The 19091-nt window shown below is 35.3% G+C and overlaps 1 protein-coding gene across 3 annotated transcripts in view; it reads left to right on the top strand.

Moving 5' to 3' along the window:
* The window catches only part of Lrba (LPS responsive beige-like anchor protein), a 752085-nt gene that overhangs the window by 139205 nt on the left and 593789 nt on the right, over nt 1-19091 (top strand). For all 3 annotated transcript variants that reach the window (XM_004638688.2, XM_023723655.1, XM_023723656.1), the window contains exons 11-16: nt 1957-2065; nt 2367-2519; nt 7390-7558; nt 10255-10334; nt 12535-12597; nt 16139-16236. In XM_004638688.2, coding sequence (XP_004638745.1) covers nt 1957-2065; nt 2367-2519; nt 7390-7558; nt 10255-10334; nt 12535-12597; nt 16139-16236 — 672 coding nt within the window. The remainder of the gene's footprint in view (nt 1-1956; nt 2066-2366; nt 2520-7389; nt 7559-10254; nt 10335-12534; nt 12598-16138; nt 16237-19091) is intronic.

Raw genomic sequence — 19091 nt, 5'->3', positions numbered from 1 at the left:
CACACACACACACACACACACACAAATAAATAAATAAATATTAAAAACTTAAAAAAAAAAAACAAAAAAACTATGGTTTGAACTCAGGCCCTTGTGCTTGCCAGGCAAGTGCTTAGTCTACTGAGTTATCTCCCTGGCTCTACCTGGTGGATCTTATTTATACTTTCAGTTTCTTAATTTTTTTTGTGTGTGTGTGTTTTAGGGAAGGGTATACAGAGTGTTTTGGATCTCACTACTAGATCCGAAGGACTCATAGTGTTCTGCCTGTTTACAACCTCCCAAGAGCTGGGATTGCAGGCTGGTACCACCACGCCCAGTCTCAATCACCATTTCAGCACACCCTGGGGGTGGGGTTGGCTTGGCAGACCTGAGGCCTGGGGACCGAACCCTGTACCCTTTCAGTTTCTTACACTAAGGAAACAATATGATATTTATGCATACAATTATGATTCATTTCACTTATTAGCATAGTCTCTAGTTGCATCCATTTACCTATAAAAGCCTTGAGTTTTTCTTTAGAACTGAGTAGTATTTCATTGTATAAAAATACCACATCATTTTTATCCATTCTTCGGTTTATAGACTTTTGGGTTATTTCCAAAATTTAGAGTTGTACAGGAATTTAGTTTTTTTATCAGAACCGGGGATTGAACTCAGGCCCTTGTACTTGCCAGGGAAGCGCTTATTCCACTGAGCCATCTCCCCGGCCGGAATTTAGTTTTTTTAAAAAATTAATCATTTATGTGGATAACTGAAATTCAGAGTTTGTAATGGTGTCATCTTTGGTAATTTTGTCTAATTAAAAAATTAGATTGTATATTTGGCAGATTTTGTTTCCTCTGTTGTAGAGTTGATTCTGAAAAAGGAGGTTGCCTTCTAGCCTTGTTCTCCCTTTGTTTGTGGGAACCTCTCAGAGCCCAGGTCATCTTACTTTTTTCCTTTTATGGTATCTCTGAACATTGATGTAGTAGAGCATGATTGTAGCTCCTGTTTACTTTTAAAAGTCAAGACTGTCTGGAAAATCATGATTTTTCTGTTGAATAGTGAACATAGTGATACTCCTACCTCAGCTTTCCCACTGCTGGGATTACAAGCCTGTGCCACTGTGCCCAGTTTTTTTTTTTTTTTTTTTTTTTTTTTTGTGGAACCAGGGATTGAACTCAGAACCTTGCGCTTGCCAGGAAGAGTTTATTCTACTGAGCCATTTCCCCGGCCCCTCTATGCCCGGTTTTGAGGCCAGCATGGCATGCAATACCAGAGATTGAACCTGGGTCCTTGCATTTGCCAGCCATGCACTTAGACCACCGAGCTGTCTCCTCAGCCCTCCATACGCTTTCTGCTCAATTCACATTACTCCAGTCTGGAGCCCTATTGTGTTTTGAGAATTTAAACAGTTTACTTTACCTTTCCCTCCTTTTGGCTCCTAACTTTTCAAAATTGAATGTATTTGCTTATCTAAATGATAACAAATTCTTTCAAGTCCTTAGTATATGTTTACTTCTTGTTTTAGGATGTTCATTTTTCTCAGTACAGGGCATATATGTCATATTGTTTCTAATGCATGCACTTTTATAAGTATGTGAGTGAATCCTACATTAGAAAGTTGATTTTAGCCGGGTGTGGTGGTACATGCCTGTAATATCAGCACTTGAAAGGCTGAGGCAGGAGGATCGCTATGAGTTTATGAGTTTGAGGATTGCCAGGGCTACATAGTGAGTTCAAGGTCAGCCTGAACTACATAGTGAGACCCTTTTTTAAAAAAAAGAAAAATCATTTTGAAAGAATTTTGGGAGTAGTTTTAGTGGAATTTTTTTGTTTGTTTTTTGGTTGGTGGTGCTGTGGATCTGTACTGATGACCTTCATCACCATTTCTAAAAGGGAGACTTTCTTATTAAGGTAAGTGGAAGGCTTCATTCCTATCATTGAATATTTTCATTGTCTTTTTTCTTATTGTAGTTCAACCCTGCTGGCTTTTGTCATGGAGCTGTTGAAGAACTCAATTGCTATGCAGGAGCAGATGCTTGCCTGTAAGGGCTTCTTAGTCATAGGATATAGTCTCGAAAAGGTAAAGTAAGACATGTCTCAGGTTTTTAATTTGTAATTTGCGGGACATGTACTTGTTCTTCTAAGTGGTTAAGAAATTTTGCTTGTATATATGTCTCCTTGGTCACAAAAAGTTGTTTAGAAAAACATTTTGTCCTTTAACTTTGCCTGAGTTCCCCTGTTCAAGAATTATGGCAGAGCCTCATGCCATCTTTAACTTGGAGCATAGACTGTGGGCCTCTATTTTTCTGGTGTTGACAACCTATAATTTATTTACCTTGCCTTTGAATTGGTAGTGACCTTTAAATTACTTTTCTTTGCAGTCTTCCAAATCCCATGTCAGCAGAGGAGTACTTGAACTTTGCCTTGCGTTTTCAAAGTATCTTAGCAATCTACATGATGGGATGCCCCTACTCAAGCAGTTGTGTGACCACATTCTTCTTAATCCTGCCATATGGATTCATACCCCAGCCACGGTATCTTGTAGATTTTGTTTTACTGTCTTTGCTGACTTTTTTGTGCTTGAGAAGTGAGAATTACGAGTGTTTTCTCTAATACTTTTATATGTAATTATAAGGTCAGCAGATGACCTTTTTTTAATGTACTTTGGTTTTCAGGAAAATTTGCAACTTTGTGTTTAGTGTATGTTTTTCACAAAAACATAAATCAATGTTTTTAAAAAATGGAGCTTTAAAAATTGGATCTTTGTTTCTCATATTGAATCAAATAATGTGTTATTTGAGGGAAGTTTTGTTCATTAAAAGTGCAAATCAAAGTTGGGCAGTTTCATTGTGTTTCCTAGTAGCTGATCTCTGTTTATTGCAAATATGTAGACATAGTTTGAGTCTGAAACACCTTTCCCTGCTTTCCCCATTTCCCATTTCTTCTGCCAACTTGGTCAACTCACAAGTTTTATTCTTTTTTTTTATAGACAAAAACTTTATTTAAAAAAATTTTATTGAGTATTAAATATGAATGAGACAGTTTCACAGCTGATTAATAGGACAGTTTTGATAATCAGTACACTGTACATTGTTATCTTCTTAGTGGTTATCCATAGTACAAGAAGCAGACAGGATAGTCTGTCCAAACACTGTTAGTACACCTCTTTCTTCTCATTAAGTGAAAGTAGCTGTAAATTTATCCTAACTATTTTGTATATATAAATACAAAATGATCTTTCCTTTGTATCTTTTTTTTTTGTCCTGTCAGAGGTGAATATTCTATTGGCATCTAAGTAGTATAGGTGTTGAATTCAACTAAACAATCTAACATTGTCTAGCAGTCTATAATATTAGTGGGTTATCCTCAGAAGTTACTGACTTGAGCCTTTTACAGCTCATCATATTAATAAGGCTTTACTTTATATACCTCGTTTTTATACTTTTCTGCTGGATGGTTAAGACCAAGATAAAGCAAGACTTATATAACAAGAAATGTAACTTTTGTATCTGATAAGGTCAGCCAAGTACTCTCGGGATTTATCCTGTAGCCTTGTAACGAGTTTCATTCTTACAGGTTCAGCTGAAATGTTTCCTTTCCCAAAAGGAATGATAGACTAATTTAATCATTTAAAGACATGTTCTATTTATACAATTTTTTAATCACTATAAACAAGAAAGACCAGTTATTTCTATGTGAATATAAATGAATTTGTTGAAAAGTATATGAATAAAATACTTTATAAATCTTGATATTATATTAAATTGTATTGAAAATGTGGTGCTTAAGCAGAACTTGAAAAAGAGCAGCTTTGGGGCTGGGGAGATGGCTCAGTTGAATAAGTGCTTGCCTGGCAAGTGCAAGGGCCTGAGTTCAATCCCTGGTTCTGCAAAAAAAAAAAAGGAAAAAGAGCAGTTTTTATTACATTGTATAATTATTTCCATCGTATTTAAGGTTTTTTTTAGAAGCTATGCTATTTCATACCGACACCCCCATCCCTTTTCATGCACTTGCTGTGTCTATTATTGTTTACGTTGGAATGGCATGTATGTATTTTGGTTGACAGAAGAAAATGGCTCCAGATTTGCTTTTCTAGAGTCATAATATCTTCTGTTCAGCTGGGGTTTTCAAATGTTAAAGAGAAAAACAGCTGCTGACTCTGTTTGCCATTTGGAAATAATCAGAGGAGGCAGCTGGAGGTTGTAGCTTTTTATCTCAAAGTTAAATTTGACCTCCTTCTCTTTCTTGACCCTAAAGTCTTATTTCTTTTTAAGATTGTTTCATGTTACTTTCAAAACTTTTTACTAGACACGTTTTGTCTTACTAATCAGCATATTTGTAAGGCATCCTGTTTCTGTTAAAGTAGTCAGGAAACTTCTTATTAGATACTTAGTTGTACAGAAATATTTTAAAATTTTCATCATGATTTCTTTAGATCCCTAATATTACTATACTGTTTTTTTCTTTTTTTACACTTGTTTATCACCTTCTACTTTTAAATAACTTTTCTTAATTTCCTTTTTAGAATTTGTAATTAATTTGGTATTATTAAATTTTCCTTATGTTTCAGCCGTCTGCTTTCTGTATCCATGAGGTTTTACTTTAACTTTATTATAAAGGAAGTTATAACAAAAGGCAGACTCAAAATTCGTGGGACAGGAAGGTCATGTAATTTTCCAGAGTGGTAAGGCACTCTTTAAAAAAAAAAAAAGTATAACATAATGTGCACGACTGGGCTCAGTCTTGGAAGGAACATCTGTAGATGAGGGGCTCATCCTTGGCTTCAGATGAATAAGCTCTGGTTACTAAAGTTGAAGGCAGGAATGTAGGAATCAACCATTCCATTTGGAAAGGGAAGCAAACAGTGATTTATAAATTTCACTTATCTTAGATCTGGTCAGAGATTATTATTTTGGTGACCTAGCAGGAAATACAATATTTTGTGTATAGTCGGCCTTTGTTTACTCAAATATTAAGTGATTAGTTTGTACTGGGCAGTGTGGGTAGGGTGGAGAACAAGGTAAACTTTATTGTTGTCTTCACAGAGTGTAAGTCTTGTGAGACCATACCTGTATAATGAGTAACTGAAGGAAGATTTGTTTATGATTGGTTTAATCTTCAGTTCTGCACCTTCCTTCATCTCTATATATTGCTATTAAATTCTTTTCAGTATTCTTTTACTGCACTATTATTCTCAACAGACTTTCTCTAGTTTTCTATTTCCTTGACCAATTTATCACTTTTTCTGCCTGAATTTATATGCATTTTTAATCTTCATCAGATCATTTCTTAGCTCTCAAACTTCTGTTTCTCATTGATTTCAGAATGAAGTAGTCACTTCTCAACCTTTAAGCCTTCATTTCAGTTTACCTTTTCTATATCTTACAGTGTTAGAAACTCATATCCTCAATAGATAGGCAGATACCAAAAGGTTTCTTTAGAGCAGTTATTGTCAGTTGTGGCGACTTGTAGAACCAACTAGAGGAGGTTTTAAAAAACAAAAATAAGATTCTACTATTTTACCCCAGATTTTGATTGCATTAAGGTGGGTTGTGATTTAGATGTTAGGTTTTTTTTTTTTTTTTTGTATAGGGTCTCACTATGCAGTTTGGACTTGTAGTACTCCTCTTATCTCAGTCTCTCCAGTGTTGGGATTACACATGTGCACCACCATGCCTGGTTCTGGGGCTGGAACGGGGTGCCAGGTGTTGCAGGGCCAGCCTGGCATGTAGTACTGGGGATCAAACTTAGGACCTTGCACCTGCCAGGCAGGCACTTATGCCACAACATCATTTTTTTTTTTTTTTTTTAAATGTTTTCCTTTTAGGGATAAACTATGTTTAGGTCTGAGAATCTTTCTTCAAGATTTATTTATTTATTTACTACCAGAGATTGAACTCAGGACCTTGTGCTTGCCGGGCAGGTGCTTGTGCTGCTGCTGAGCTCTTTCACCAACTCCTCGTTGTAGATTTAGAGAAATCTTTTATTTCAGTCACCAACTGTATTTCAGCTACTGAGAGATGGTATCTCTGTTGTGGGTTTTCATAGTATAGTACTGCCCTATAGATAGATGCAAGTATTTGCTGAATAACAAATAATGTGGTTATAATTTAAACTGTGTCATAGAAAGTGTTATATTGCTTTAGTGACAAATAGATTGGACCTGCCCACTTAAGAGTAGTAGCTTCATCAAAAAATTATCTTTCAGGAAATCTGTGGGTCTTAGCACTTGTATGGTTTTTTAAAGTACAGTATTCTTCCAAGCCCTGGTTTTAAGTGATTCAGAATTTTCCTACCACCTTTAAACTGCATAAGATAGCTATTGATTTTTAAAGTCATTTACCCTTCTTTATTTGTAGAGCATCTGAAAGATATTTACTTAATTTTTTGGTCTTTAGGAAAATTTCTGGATGGGCATGGTAGTATATGCCTCTAATCTAGCACTCTGGGACGTTGAGGCAGGAGGCTTGGAAATTCAAGTTCTGCCTGGGCAACTTACTGAGACCCTGTCTCAAAAGATAAAGGGCTGGGGATGTAGCTCAGTGCACAGGCCCTGGGTTCAATCTCTAGTATTAGGAAACCAAACAGAATGAATAAAATTCCTGAATAGCACTGAAATATTTTACATAGTTCCAGATGAAGATCTCAATGTCTACATAAACATTCAGATATAAATGGACTGGAGAAGAGTTTGGTATGTCAGAGGGAGAGTGTACAAAATACATTCAGTTTATAAAATACTTTCTCTGCTGGTACAATGGAAAGTTTGTGATTTTAGCAGGAGAGTTAAACACTAGCAGCCTTGATATTCGTGCTGCTATATGTCCTAGCCAATGTTGATTAAGTGTTTTGAACAGCTATTTACTTATTTATTTATTTATTTTTTTGGCGGAACTGGGGATTGAACTCAGGCCCTTGTGCTTGCCAGGGAAGAGCTTATTCTACTGAGCCATCTCCCCGGCTCCTTTAAGCAGTAATTTAGCTGAAGCTTTGTATCAGATCTGCAGTGGTGGGATAGCTCCTTTGTCCTAAAATAACAGAGAAAAACTCTCACTCTTAAAAATAACTATGCATAGCATAAGTAGTAAATTTCTTATAAACATGTTATATTGTTCATAAGGAGTTGATTGCTAACTAGAAATCAGAGTCATTTCCATGGAATAATGCTACAAAAATTGATATATTTTGGAGTAGTATATGCCTTATAATTGCTGGTTTGGCTTTTTAGGAATTATATGTGCTGTATGTCAGTGGTTAACATAACTTGACATGGCGTTATGTCTAGCTCTGAATTGCACTTTTTGGAACAGGTATGATGCACATACAGTAGTCTGAGGGTATTACTAGACTAGAGTAAAATACTGATGAGTTTCCTAAATTAAGCTCTTCATTTTGATTCTGTAGGTTCAGGTGATGCTTTATACTTATCTGTCCACTGAATTCATCGGGACTGTCAACATATATAATACCATCCGGAGAGTGGGAACAGTGCTTCTCATCATGCACACGCTGAAGTACTACTACTGGGCAGTGAACCCTCAGGATCGAAGTGGGATCACACCCAAAGGATTAGGTGTGTCGCCTCTGTGTGTAAATTGATAGTCTTATTATCTGCAAAGTTTTTCTAAATTTCATTATTGCAAACTTTATCTTAATCTATCTCATTGATAATTTTAACAGTTTTTTCCAAATTATAGTTTTCAAAGGTTAATAACTTGCTACTATCATGGGAGAACTATTTGTCCTTGTATGAAGTGTTTGGGGAACAAGTATGACTGGGATAGTAAATTGTAGGTCACTACAAATAGAGACACATTTTTAATTAGTTGTTGTTACTGGTGCTGAGATTATTTATCACAAGATTTATTGAAAAGAGTATTTTTTATTTTTATTTTTTGTATTGGGTATTGAAATCAGGACCTTGTGCTTGCCAGGCAGGCACTCATGCTGCTGAGCTATCTCCCTGGCATGAAAAGAGTATTTTGACAGGTGGAGATTTCTTGCTGAAGTATGGTTACTTGCTTTAATAATGATAGGAAATTATAAAGTTTTGGTAATTGTTTTCTTTCATGATCAGGACTAGCTGTAAGGATTATTATCCTCCCATTCATCGTGGGGGGAATTCATGGCAGGGGCTACTTTAACTTTTGCCAAAATCTGCTTCAGACTGGCTGTGCCAAAAGAGAGAATTAATCAGCTGATATAAAGTGGCATATCACTTTGGGAACAGTGTGGTACAGGTGTTCAGAACATGGCTGCTGGGCCTAATTTGTCTAGTTCTTCTTCTCTCTTGGCTGTTATCACTTCTGCCCTTCTCTATGGCAGTTATCATATTGATTGCCTGGAGTGGGAGGTCTCTCCTCTCCACTCCAACATTGTGTGAGAGTGAGACTGGGTTTAGCTCCTTTATCAAACTGAAGGGCTGCTGCTTGACAGTAGGAAATAGGTGCTGGGGAGCCAAAAGCATGCGATCTCATTGTGGTCTCAGGCTTTGGCCATTTAGTGCCTTACAGAGACACATTTCACATTTATACACAATTGTTCTGTCACCTTCAAAATAAAATAATTTGATCCTTAGAGAACATGGTATCTGTAATTTAGATAGGTGCAAGGACAAAGAGAAGTTTTATGATTTTTTCAGGCCAGCAAGGGTATGGCAGATGGGGAGCCAGGTTAGATCTCTGACACCAGTATCACGGTTCTCTTGTTGTATTCTATACCGTCCTGCATGCTGGTTTTGTATCCTAGCTTTCATATGATAATCGGTGACCTTGGGAAAGTCCTGTACTTCAAATGAGAGCGCTGGACAAACCCCATGGTTCTTTCAGATTCTTAAGCTTGTTCTTTGTCTACAAATCATCATGTGGAACAAATTTTGAACAATTTTCCTTCTATTTTAATTGATCAGTTCAAGGTCATGGTGGTCTTGTGCCTTGGTGGTCTAGGAACAAAGCTGTAAATAGTGATTACTGGGGGATTTATATGAGGCAAACATGTACCTAACTTAGGATCTTGGAACAATGGGTATTTGGTTTCAAAGCTTTCTATTTGGGAATTACATGTTTGAGACATGAAAATGGACTTAATGTGAGCCATGTGTGACCAAGGATTTTCCCAAGCATAGATGTTAGAGGTAGTAGCCATAATGTTTCCCTTTTTCACTGACAGTATTTTGCAGAGTATGCTTTTTGAAAATTGTAAAATAGCATATTCCATGACTAACATTGGAAAAATTAGTTTTCATATTGAGTATATGTATATCATTGTTCAGGTTTATGGTTTTACTTTTTTATAAACTTGTTACTTTTTTTTTTTTCTTTGCACATTTGTTATTTATGTGTAGCTATGGCTTGGGTTTAATGTTTCTGAAGGTCCACATTTTTAAAATTTATTCTTTATTTTTTAAAGAGAATCCAAAATAGTAATAAGGAAAAATTGCAAATGGTACAAAATTTCATTAAACAAAATAATATGAATTCGACAGTATTTGTTGTATTGCATAAATGTTTTCTTCAAATTAGTTCTTTGGATTACCAGATTTTTGCATGCAAAATTGGAAAAAGAAAACAATGAAAAAGAAAGTTATAAGAAATTAAGAAGAGAAAAAAAAAATGAAAGAAGACCAAAAAAAAAAAAAAAAAAAAAAAAAAAAAAAAAAAAAAAAAAAAAAAAAAAAAAAAAAAAACCCTAAGCATTAACTGCTCCTTTTCTTTTTTTTAAATTTTTTTTGACGGAACCGGGGATTGAACTCAGGCCCTTGCGCTTGCCAGGGAAGCGCTTATTCCACTGAGTCATCTCCCCGGCCCCTATGCTCCTTTTCATATATCAGCAGAAATTCACAGTACAATTATTCAAACCTTCCTGCTAACATATTGTGCGCTTCAGATTTTACTCTTTCAGGTTCTTATACTAAGGAGACAATACAATGTTTGACATGGGGGTCTGATTAATTTCACTTAATGATATTTTCAATAGTTTAAAAAACAAAATACAAGTGTATATTGTAAATTTTGTCAATTCCTTTGTGTGTGTTTGGAATCCTCTCTAAAAGATAAACTTCTTTATTGTATGTTACATATAATCTCCTCTGTATGTATTCAGTTGCCTATGAGATTGTGTAGCTTTAAAAGTGTCAAATGGATGGTCATTGTTAGAAAACTGACCTTTGTGTTCCTTAAAAATAAATGGAAAACCCATTGAGAATGAGAATTTTATTACTTAACTTTGCGGCCTTTGAAATAGTAAATGCATATTTGTATTTTTTAAAAGATGGCCCACGACCTAATAAAAAAGAAATACTATCTCTACGAGCATTCTTGTTGATGTTCATTAAGCAGTTAGTGATGAAGGTGAGTTCATATTTCTTATCATATTTCTTAGTGTGCTGTATATTGTAGCTGATAATTTTACATAAAACACAGTCTTAGTTTATTTATTGATAGTAACAGTACACATTGGAAAATTCTTTGAAAAGTGTTCCCATTTGTGCTTTTAAGTTTTTATTCTATTGAGCATATATAGATATAATCTACAGCAGAATTTGAGACTGCTAATGGTAATATGTTATATAAGTTCCTAGGAGATCTCAAGTGTATTCATTCTTTCTGAGTTTCTTTTAAATAGTAGATAGTGTTCTTGGCACTGGTGAGACCGTGACCAACAGAGAACTCCTAAAGGAGCTTTCATTTTTGAGGGGCTCTGTGTACCTGACAGGAGGTTCTGTCTGATAATTACCATTCTTACATAAATGTGTCAAATTGGTTTGTCAGCCTTTAGGAGTGAGCAGATTTTGTCCTTTTGCATTCTTTTATAGGTAAAGTAAAATTTAATATTATCTTTAAAGAAAGCATTTTGCTACTACTTTCTTCACTATTTTCTGATATTTGATTTGATATTGTTTATGTTACATTTAGCTGTCACATAGATGATGTCAAGTGAACCAATTAGTGAATATCTGTGTTTGAGATTGAAGCTTTGTTTTACGATTTTTTTTTTTTTGTTCTTTTTTTGTGGAACCGGGGATTGAACTCAGACCCTTGCGCTTGCCAGGGAAGTGCTTATTCCACTGAACCATCTCCCAGGCCCCTACGATTTTATTTATTTATTTATTTTTATTCTTTTTGCCCCTACGATTTTTTAAAATAAATTTTATTTTTAATCTTTTACTTATTTGGTACAGGATCTTGTTACACAGCTTGGACTCATAGTGATCCTCCTGTTTCAGTCTCCTCAGTGCTGGGATTAGAGGTGTGCGCCACCACACCTGTTTCTGGGGGCTGGCACAGTTCATTCAGGGTTCCAGGATCAGCATAGCATGTGCTATTGGGGATCAAACCCAGGTCCTTGTGTTTGTCAGGCAGGCTCTTAGACTGCTTAGCTATTTCCCCAGCCTGTTTTATGATTAAAATGTTGCTGGAGTCAGTTAAAAGTTTCACACTGAGCTCAAATTTAAAAGTTCAGTGATTTTTTTTTTTTTTTTTTTCGGTACCAGGGATCAAACTCAGGACCTTGCGCTTGCCAGGCAGGCACTTATTCCACTGAGCTATCTCCCTGGCCTATTTTTTTTTTTTTTTTTTTTAAGTTCAGTGATTTTTTCTCCAGTGAAATTACTATTTTAGTTTTAGTTACTTGACATCTTATCTTGTTAGCTACACTGTTTGTTTTATTCTCCAAATTACATTTTATTTATTTATTTTTTTTTTATTTTTTTTGAATTTTATTTATTTATTCATTGTGTGTGTGTGTGGCCAGCTCAGCCCACCTGGGGGCGGGGCTGGCTGGCATGTGGTGCTGGGGGATTGAACCGCGGTCCCTGTGCTTTGCCAAGCTTGTTCTAAGTAGGTGCTTTAGACCACTGAGCCATCTCTCCAGCCCCATCCAAATTACATTTTAAATGGGTAAAAATTTCCTTCTGTTGGTATGGGTATAAACTTTTTATCATAACTTTATTTATTTATTGTATTTTTAGGTCAGAGTCTACAGGGTTTTCAGGGTCTCACTACTAGATTGGACTCTGATCTGCCTGTTTATAGCTTCCCAAGAGCTGGAATTACAGGCGGGTGCCAGTGGGGTCTTAATTGCTGTCTCAGCACATGCTGGGCTGGGGAGTCGAACCCCAGCCCCTAAGCAGGCGCTTTAATCCACTGAGCTATATATTTTTTTGCCTACTTTGGAATTCTATAGCATTATTAAGTAGGCTTTCAAAGAAGGTATGGAAAATAGATGGATGTCAAATCTCCTTTGATTTTTATAAAGCATGGCATATCTTTAGTGTTTCCTTAAACTTTAGTTTTAAATTTATATTTTATATTATCAAGTTTTGGGGGAATATTTCAGGTAGGTCCTTGGTTTGTACCCTAGGCTGGTCTTGAACCTACACTGTAGTTCTATCAGGCTGGTTTCCAGCATTCTATCCTTCTTTCATACTCAGCTGCTCTATTTTTTGTATTTATAGTAGTTGACCAGCTTGACTGATCTTTGTGTGTAGTTTCCCTTTTAAAAATGTTTTCATGTGTGAGCATACAGTATACTTGTATTATATTTCTGAAGGATTCTGGAGTAAAGGAAGATGAACTGCAGGCCATTCTTAATTACCTACTAACTATGCATGAGGTAAGATTTGAATTTCTTATTTTAGGAATTTATTATTTTAATCTACATTATTGGGTCCCTTACCCAGTAAAAAAGTCCAATCTTCACTCTATCTAGCTATCTATAATGAAGGATAAATGTGCCTACTTAAGAATTAAGATGTTTATAAGCTTCATTTTAATGTCCCAAGATCTAGTTCCCGAATAGGTTATTATGTGGCTCTAATAACTATGAAACATGCTTTAAATATTATTAGATTTCATTGAATTAATAATACCAGTGCATACTACAGTCTATTTCCATGCAAATGGAAAAATACATTTCTTAATGTTAGAAACAATTGGATTTTTAATTTTTGTTTTGTTTTGTTTTTAGGGAAGCATCCACAGGGTGTTCAGGGTCTCAGTAGTAGATTGGCAGGCTCCCAAGAGCTGGGATAACAGGCGCATGCCTCCAGGCCCAGTCTCAATTGCCTATTTTAGCACACCCCAGGGGTGGGCCCAGCACGGCAGGCTTTGGAATTGAAAGGCGCTTTAATCGCTGAGCTATTTGACTGGCTCAACAATTGGATTTTAAAATGAAATAGTCTTCCCACGGATTTTGCAGATTTAAATGTTAAGTTAAATAGCTCATTTGTAATGGAACTTAAAATTATATGATTTAATAGTAGTTTCATGCTTGGAGTGCCTGTCATTCTGGTCTTCTGAATACGGGCTGCTTGTTATGACATGCCAATTGCTGCTATGATGTCTCTCGGGTAGATGGTTGTTCAAGAAGAAGGGGGTGGTGAAGGAAAGCAAGAGACAGGAAAAGGAATATTGTGGGACTGTCCTCCTTCAAGGTTGTATATGGTGAGATTTTTGGACTTATGTGTAAACATGAGTATATAATTCTGTATGCCTATTTTTAAAATATATTCTATTTTTTACATTTTTTTTTTATCATACTCTGTAGGGACTTAAAGTTCAACATATCAATACTTGATGAAAAATACCTGTTCCATATTATCCCTAAGATGGTTGATATGCAGACAGATAGTGAGGTTAAGCTTAACAGCCTAAGTTGTATGATAATAACAATAAGCTTGTCTTCTGGATGGTTAACAACCTAAGTTTGCAGACCAAAATTAGAGAAAAAGGAGGGCCACAAAGAAAGCCAACATTTTGGCCCTAGCCTTCCAAGGTCAATTAAGACTCAGGACATATGAGAACTTGTACTGTAACGTCATGTCACTCAGTAGTGTCCCAAATTTTCTGATCAAGGAGATTATGGGGCCAAAGAGGAAAGTGATCGATGATGTAAAGTGTGCCTAAGGAGAGTCACATGGAGAGAAAACATTCTCTCAGGCTTTCACAGAGAGCACATTGGCCAAGCAATGACCGTGACTCATCCACATGACTGACACTGACAATGGTACATGATCTCAGGATAAATCCTGAGTGGATTTCACTGACCTTATCAGACCCAAAAGCTACAACTCTTGTTGCATAGGTCCTGCTTTACCTTGGTCTTAACCATCCAGCAGAAAAGTATAAAAACGAAATATAAGAAGTAAAGCCATGCTGTTATGTTGAGCTGTAGGGGACTGAGGTCAACAATTTCTAACATTGCCAGTCAAGCGGATGACCCAATACTATTATGGGCTACTGGACTCTTTTAGAATATTTTGCTGTTTACACATCTATAATATTCAAATAACAGAACTTAACGAAAAAAGGGGATACAGATGAATGCCCATTTTGTATCTGTGTATTCAAAGTGGTTAGGATAGAGATATAGTTACATTCTCTTAATAGAGTGATTTGTTCTAATGGTGTTTGTAAATAGGATATCATGTCTGCATCTTGTACAGCAATTAACCACTAGGAAGAATGTATGCAATATGTTAATTATTGAAACTGTTCTACCAATTTGATTTGAAACTGTCTCATTGCTATTTATTTATCAATAAAATTATGGGAAAAATATTATATGATTAAAGGGAGATTGAAAATTAAATAGGTTGACATAGCTGATCTTTTTTCCTGCAGTAATATTTTAGTATCATTAGAATGCAATATATGAAAAAAAAGAATGCAATATATGCCAGGCATTATTGATTTAAATAATCTTATTAAATTAAGGTGTAAATAACTGAAGTTTGTAGACTGGTGGAATAACATGTCACTTCATTTAAAATTATAATTTATATTCCCACACTATACTTAATTTCCTTTGAATTGAAATATATGCTTTAATATGGAATGGTGTTGTCTTTAATAATTAATAATTGACAGTTAATGATCAAACTTATCCTTCATAATTGAGGCATAAAAGAATGGCATAAATTTCTTAATTAAATTGTAGTTTAAAATCATTAGTAATTATGATTGTTTTCCTTTTGAGTAATGTGTTTTTTTTTTTTTTTAGATTTTGTTTTAACCAAATGTGATAATTGACATTTGGTAGTGTAGTAATCTGTCAGTTTTTGTGGTTTTTGTCTTTTGTTTACTCTAGAGGTGCAAATGAAGTACTATATAAAACGTAAACTAAAAGTCACAGTGATCCTTTGTTTTCTGTCAGTCTAGCAGTTCAGGGATGTTTCAGGTTTTCCAAATGACACTTTTCCAAAGTTGTAGTGTAGGTGTAAATCATCTACTTAGCAACAATTACATGTTCAACTAGCTTTGTAGCAAAGATTCAGAAATACCAAAGGAAAATAGAGTCAGGGGATCCAGATTATCAAATCTGTGATAGCCGTTTCCCTTTATTTTGGGTCAGTATTGCTCAACCTAGCCCTAATGATACACTGCATAATGAAATACCCAGCAATGGCTGTGAAGGATTTTTGTGAAAATTTTTTAAAGTCCAGAACTCATGCAAGCTTCTGTGCTCATGTTCTGTAAATGTTACTGAATTTTACTGCATCTAGTGCCATGTTGATTCAGTAAAGATTTAGGGATCATTTTCCTTTTTTACATTGGTAACAGATTAATGTCTAAGAACTGTCCAATTATCATTTCACAAAAATGTTGTACAGCTTGTTTCCTAAGAGACATGATAAATCAAATATTCCAAATTAGTTAAGAAAATTACTTCACAACCTGTTGCTCATACCATTGTCACATTTATAACTGATTTGTAACAATTATTAGCATAAAGGCGCTTGCATTTTTGCTGTGATTAAAAAGAACGAGTTTCCCCTCTTTTCCCATCTTGGTGTATAAGCATTCCTTTAAAAAACAAACAAACAAAAAACAAGTCCCCTCACAAACAAAAAACAAGACAACTCTCAAATCAGGTTTACTGTTTATATTGACTTTGGTTTAGAGAAGCCTTGATTTAGTATTGCAGTCAAAGATATTTTGTTGCTTTGATTTAGAAATTTTCTGTTTAGTAATGAATTTTTTTAATAATGAATATTTTGAGTTCTACAGATGATTGTGTATATTAAAAAGCAATTGCTCAAAGCGTGTTTTAGTTGTGTCTATTTTTCTAAAGTTGAAATTTTTTTTTTGTTTTGGAAATACTCATACTCAAGTAATTTCTGTATTTTTATTTTGAATATCTTAAATAATTACAGGATGACAATCTAATGGATGTTATACAGCTACTTGTTGCACTAATGTCAGAACATCCTAACTCTATGACTCCTGCTTTTGACCAAAGGAATGGGTTACGGTAAGAGTTTTAATTTTATTATAAAGGATTAGTTGGAAATAATTTTAAATATAAGTAAAGAAGTCATTTGCTCTTACATTATGAAATGAGTTTATATCATATAATGAGTTAATCATTAGACTCCTCTATTTCATGTATTATAGTTTTTAAATGAATTGTAAATTATACAGAATAAACCTTTACTAAAGAAGACACACATTTTTCCAGTATTTTGTGTGGTGAGTCGTTTTTAAGCTTACTGTGTGGCTGACTTCTTCACAAGAGTTATCTTTCGGTCCTATGGCAACAGTATTTAATTGTGATCCTTTAAAATGTCACTTTTATTTCCCAGTTCCAAATCATCATTGTTGAGTTTGTTGAAACTATCATAGCTAAATACAGTAGATTTGGTGGTGTAAATTTACTTTCTCACACTTTTGAAGACTGGCAGACGAAGAACAGGTGCCAACTTGGTTAGAAGTCTATGAAGGCTGTCCCCTTGGCTGGAGACATCCTCCTTTGGATCTTAACATGGCAAAAAGAGAGTGAGCTCCCAGTGTTTCTTCTTATGAGGACACTAATCTTATGGGATCAGGATCCCACTCATGTGATACTTTTTAGCTTTAATTACTTCTACTTCAGTGAAGGCATCAATTCTGTGGCTGCCCATAAGATTTATTGTTTACATCTAAGTAGGATAATGTTTATATTTTTCTGGAACCTGGATAGAATAAGCAGCTACTCTTATTCTGAGTTTGAAATATTTTTATAAAGGTCAGACCCTTTTTATTCCCACTGGACATTTTAACAAACAAAGTAGGATTATAAATACAGATTTTTTTTTTTTTTTCTTTTTTGAGATAGGGTCTTGATTTTGTTTTTTTCTGCTTTGTTTCTTGGGACAAGGTCTTGCTCTATTGTTTAGGTTGGCCCTGAACTCAGGAGTTTTCTAACTTCTGTGCTAAGCCTTGAACTTCCTTGTACTCCAGGCTGGCCTTAGACTCACAGTGACCTTACTACTTATGCTTTCAGGGTGCTGGGCTTACAGGCATTGCACCACTTCCAGCCATGGGTCTTGTGTAATCCAGGGTGATTTTAAACTCACCATGTAGCCCAGACTTACCTCTATCTTGCACTAATCCTCCTGCTTGAGACTTCCAAATGCTGGGGTTACAGGATTGTGCTACCAACTTCTACTTTACTCTTCTGTACAGATTAAGGCTTATGTGCAAGACTTCACTTTTTTTTTTTTTGTGTGTGTGTATTATATACATAATTTTTTAGTTCTTTTCTTAGTATTTGTTTAAAATAATCCTTTTTTTTTCTTTTATTTATTGGGTACTGGGGCTCACTATGGAGCTCAGACTGCACTGATCCTCTTGTCTCAGCCTCTCCAGTGCTGGAATTACAAACATGTGCCACCATGCCTGGTATCAGTGGCTGGCTCTGCTTGGCGCGTCGTTTGCATAACATGCAGTACTAGACATTGAACCCAGGTCCTTGCGCTTGCCAGGCAAGTGCTTAGACCACCAACCTATATCCCCAACCCCTCTTAGTATTTGTATGAATGTGTGTTAATTTTCTTGGGGGGGGGAACTTCACTAATTTTTAAATTTAAAAATGGTTACAAGGTAGGAAGATATACATGTAAATATTAGTGAGAAGAGGCTTTCTGTTGGCAGTCTGGGCAATGAAAGTTTGTATGTGTTTAGTCTTAGTGAAAAACTCTCTTCAGAGCTTTATTTTAGCTTTCTTAGTTCTCAGTAATTTTGTTGTTGTTTTGTCCAGTTCCTTTGAACAAATATTCTCATCTTTTGTGTTTTTAATTCCTTTACTGACCCTTACTACCATCCTGTTTAATTTGTCTGTTCCTATTTTAAAAGCCTATACTTTTTCAGTGTCAGAAAGTTTTCATGTTAGAAATCTTAGACTCCAGTGTGTTACTTATTTATTACAACCATTTATTTCATTGCATTTTAAGATTTTCTTTCTTTATGAATTTTTATTTTTTGGTACTATTTTGAACTATATGACTGCCACATTACTTGTAGGAAGTTGCTACATATACATAATATAATCTTAAGTTCATTTCTCATTTTTCTAACGTTACCCATTGTGAAGTTTTTTACTCCATTAAATGCTTGTCTTTTGATCTTGCTGTTCTTACATCATTCTGTCTACTGCTCCTACCTTTGCTTGCTTCTTTTTAGTTTGAATGATTGCTGGAAGTAGGTATCTAATGCAAACTACCTTCTGCCCTTATGTATCACATCTGCTTGTAGGAATTCTAATTCTAGATCATCCAGGAAAGCACCATCAGCTGGTGCGGGAAAATTCCTATGCCTCTCTATGTTTTATTTTTTGGCTGAACTGGGGATTAAACTCAGGTCCTTGCGCTTGCCAGGGAAGCACTTATTCCACTGAACTATCTCCCAGGGCCTCTCTCTATGTTGATGCTGTCAGGATTTCATGATCTAGCAGTTAACAGTTTTTTGTTTGTTTTCTTCTTGGTACTGAGGGTTTAACTCAGGACTATGCGTTTGTCAGGCAGGCAATTATTCTACTGAGCTATCGCCCCAGCCCTGTATTTTTTTTTTTTAAATGATTTTAGACCTTCCATTTTTAATTCCTTCAGAAAAAATTCCTGACATTTTCAGGTTTTTTTTTTTAAAAAATAGATTTTAGCAGTAACACCTTCATCTACTTCATTATAGCTTTTAAGAGGGAGTTATTGCAGCTTTCTCTTCCTTCTCCTAAGGTGCACATCACAGGCCTTTCCTCATTTTTTTTCCATAATTTTATTGAGAAACAAATAGCAATGAGACAGTTTCAAATCAAATTGGTAGGACAGTTTCAATAATTAACACATTGCATGC

Source organism: Octodon degus, unplaced genomic scaffold (assembly GCF_000260255.1).
Source record: "Octodon degus isolate 3935 unplaced genomic scaffold, OctDeg1.0 scaffold00101, whole genome shotgun sequence".
Lineage (NCBI taxonomy): Eukaryota > Metazoa > Chordata > Mammalia > Rodentia > Octodontidae > Octodon > Octodon degus.
Note: the sequence above shows the minus strand (reverse complement) of the source record. Positions and strands in the feature narration are given on the sequence as shown.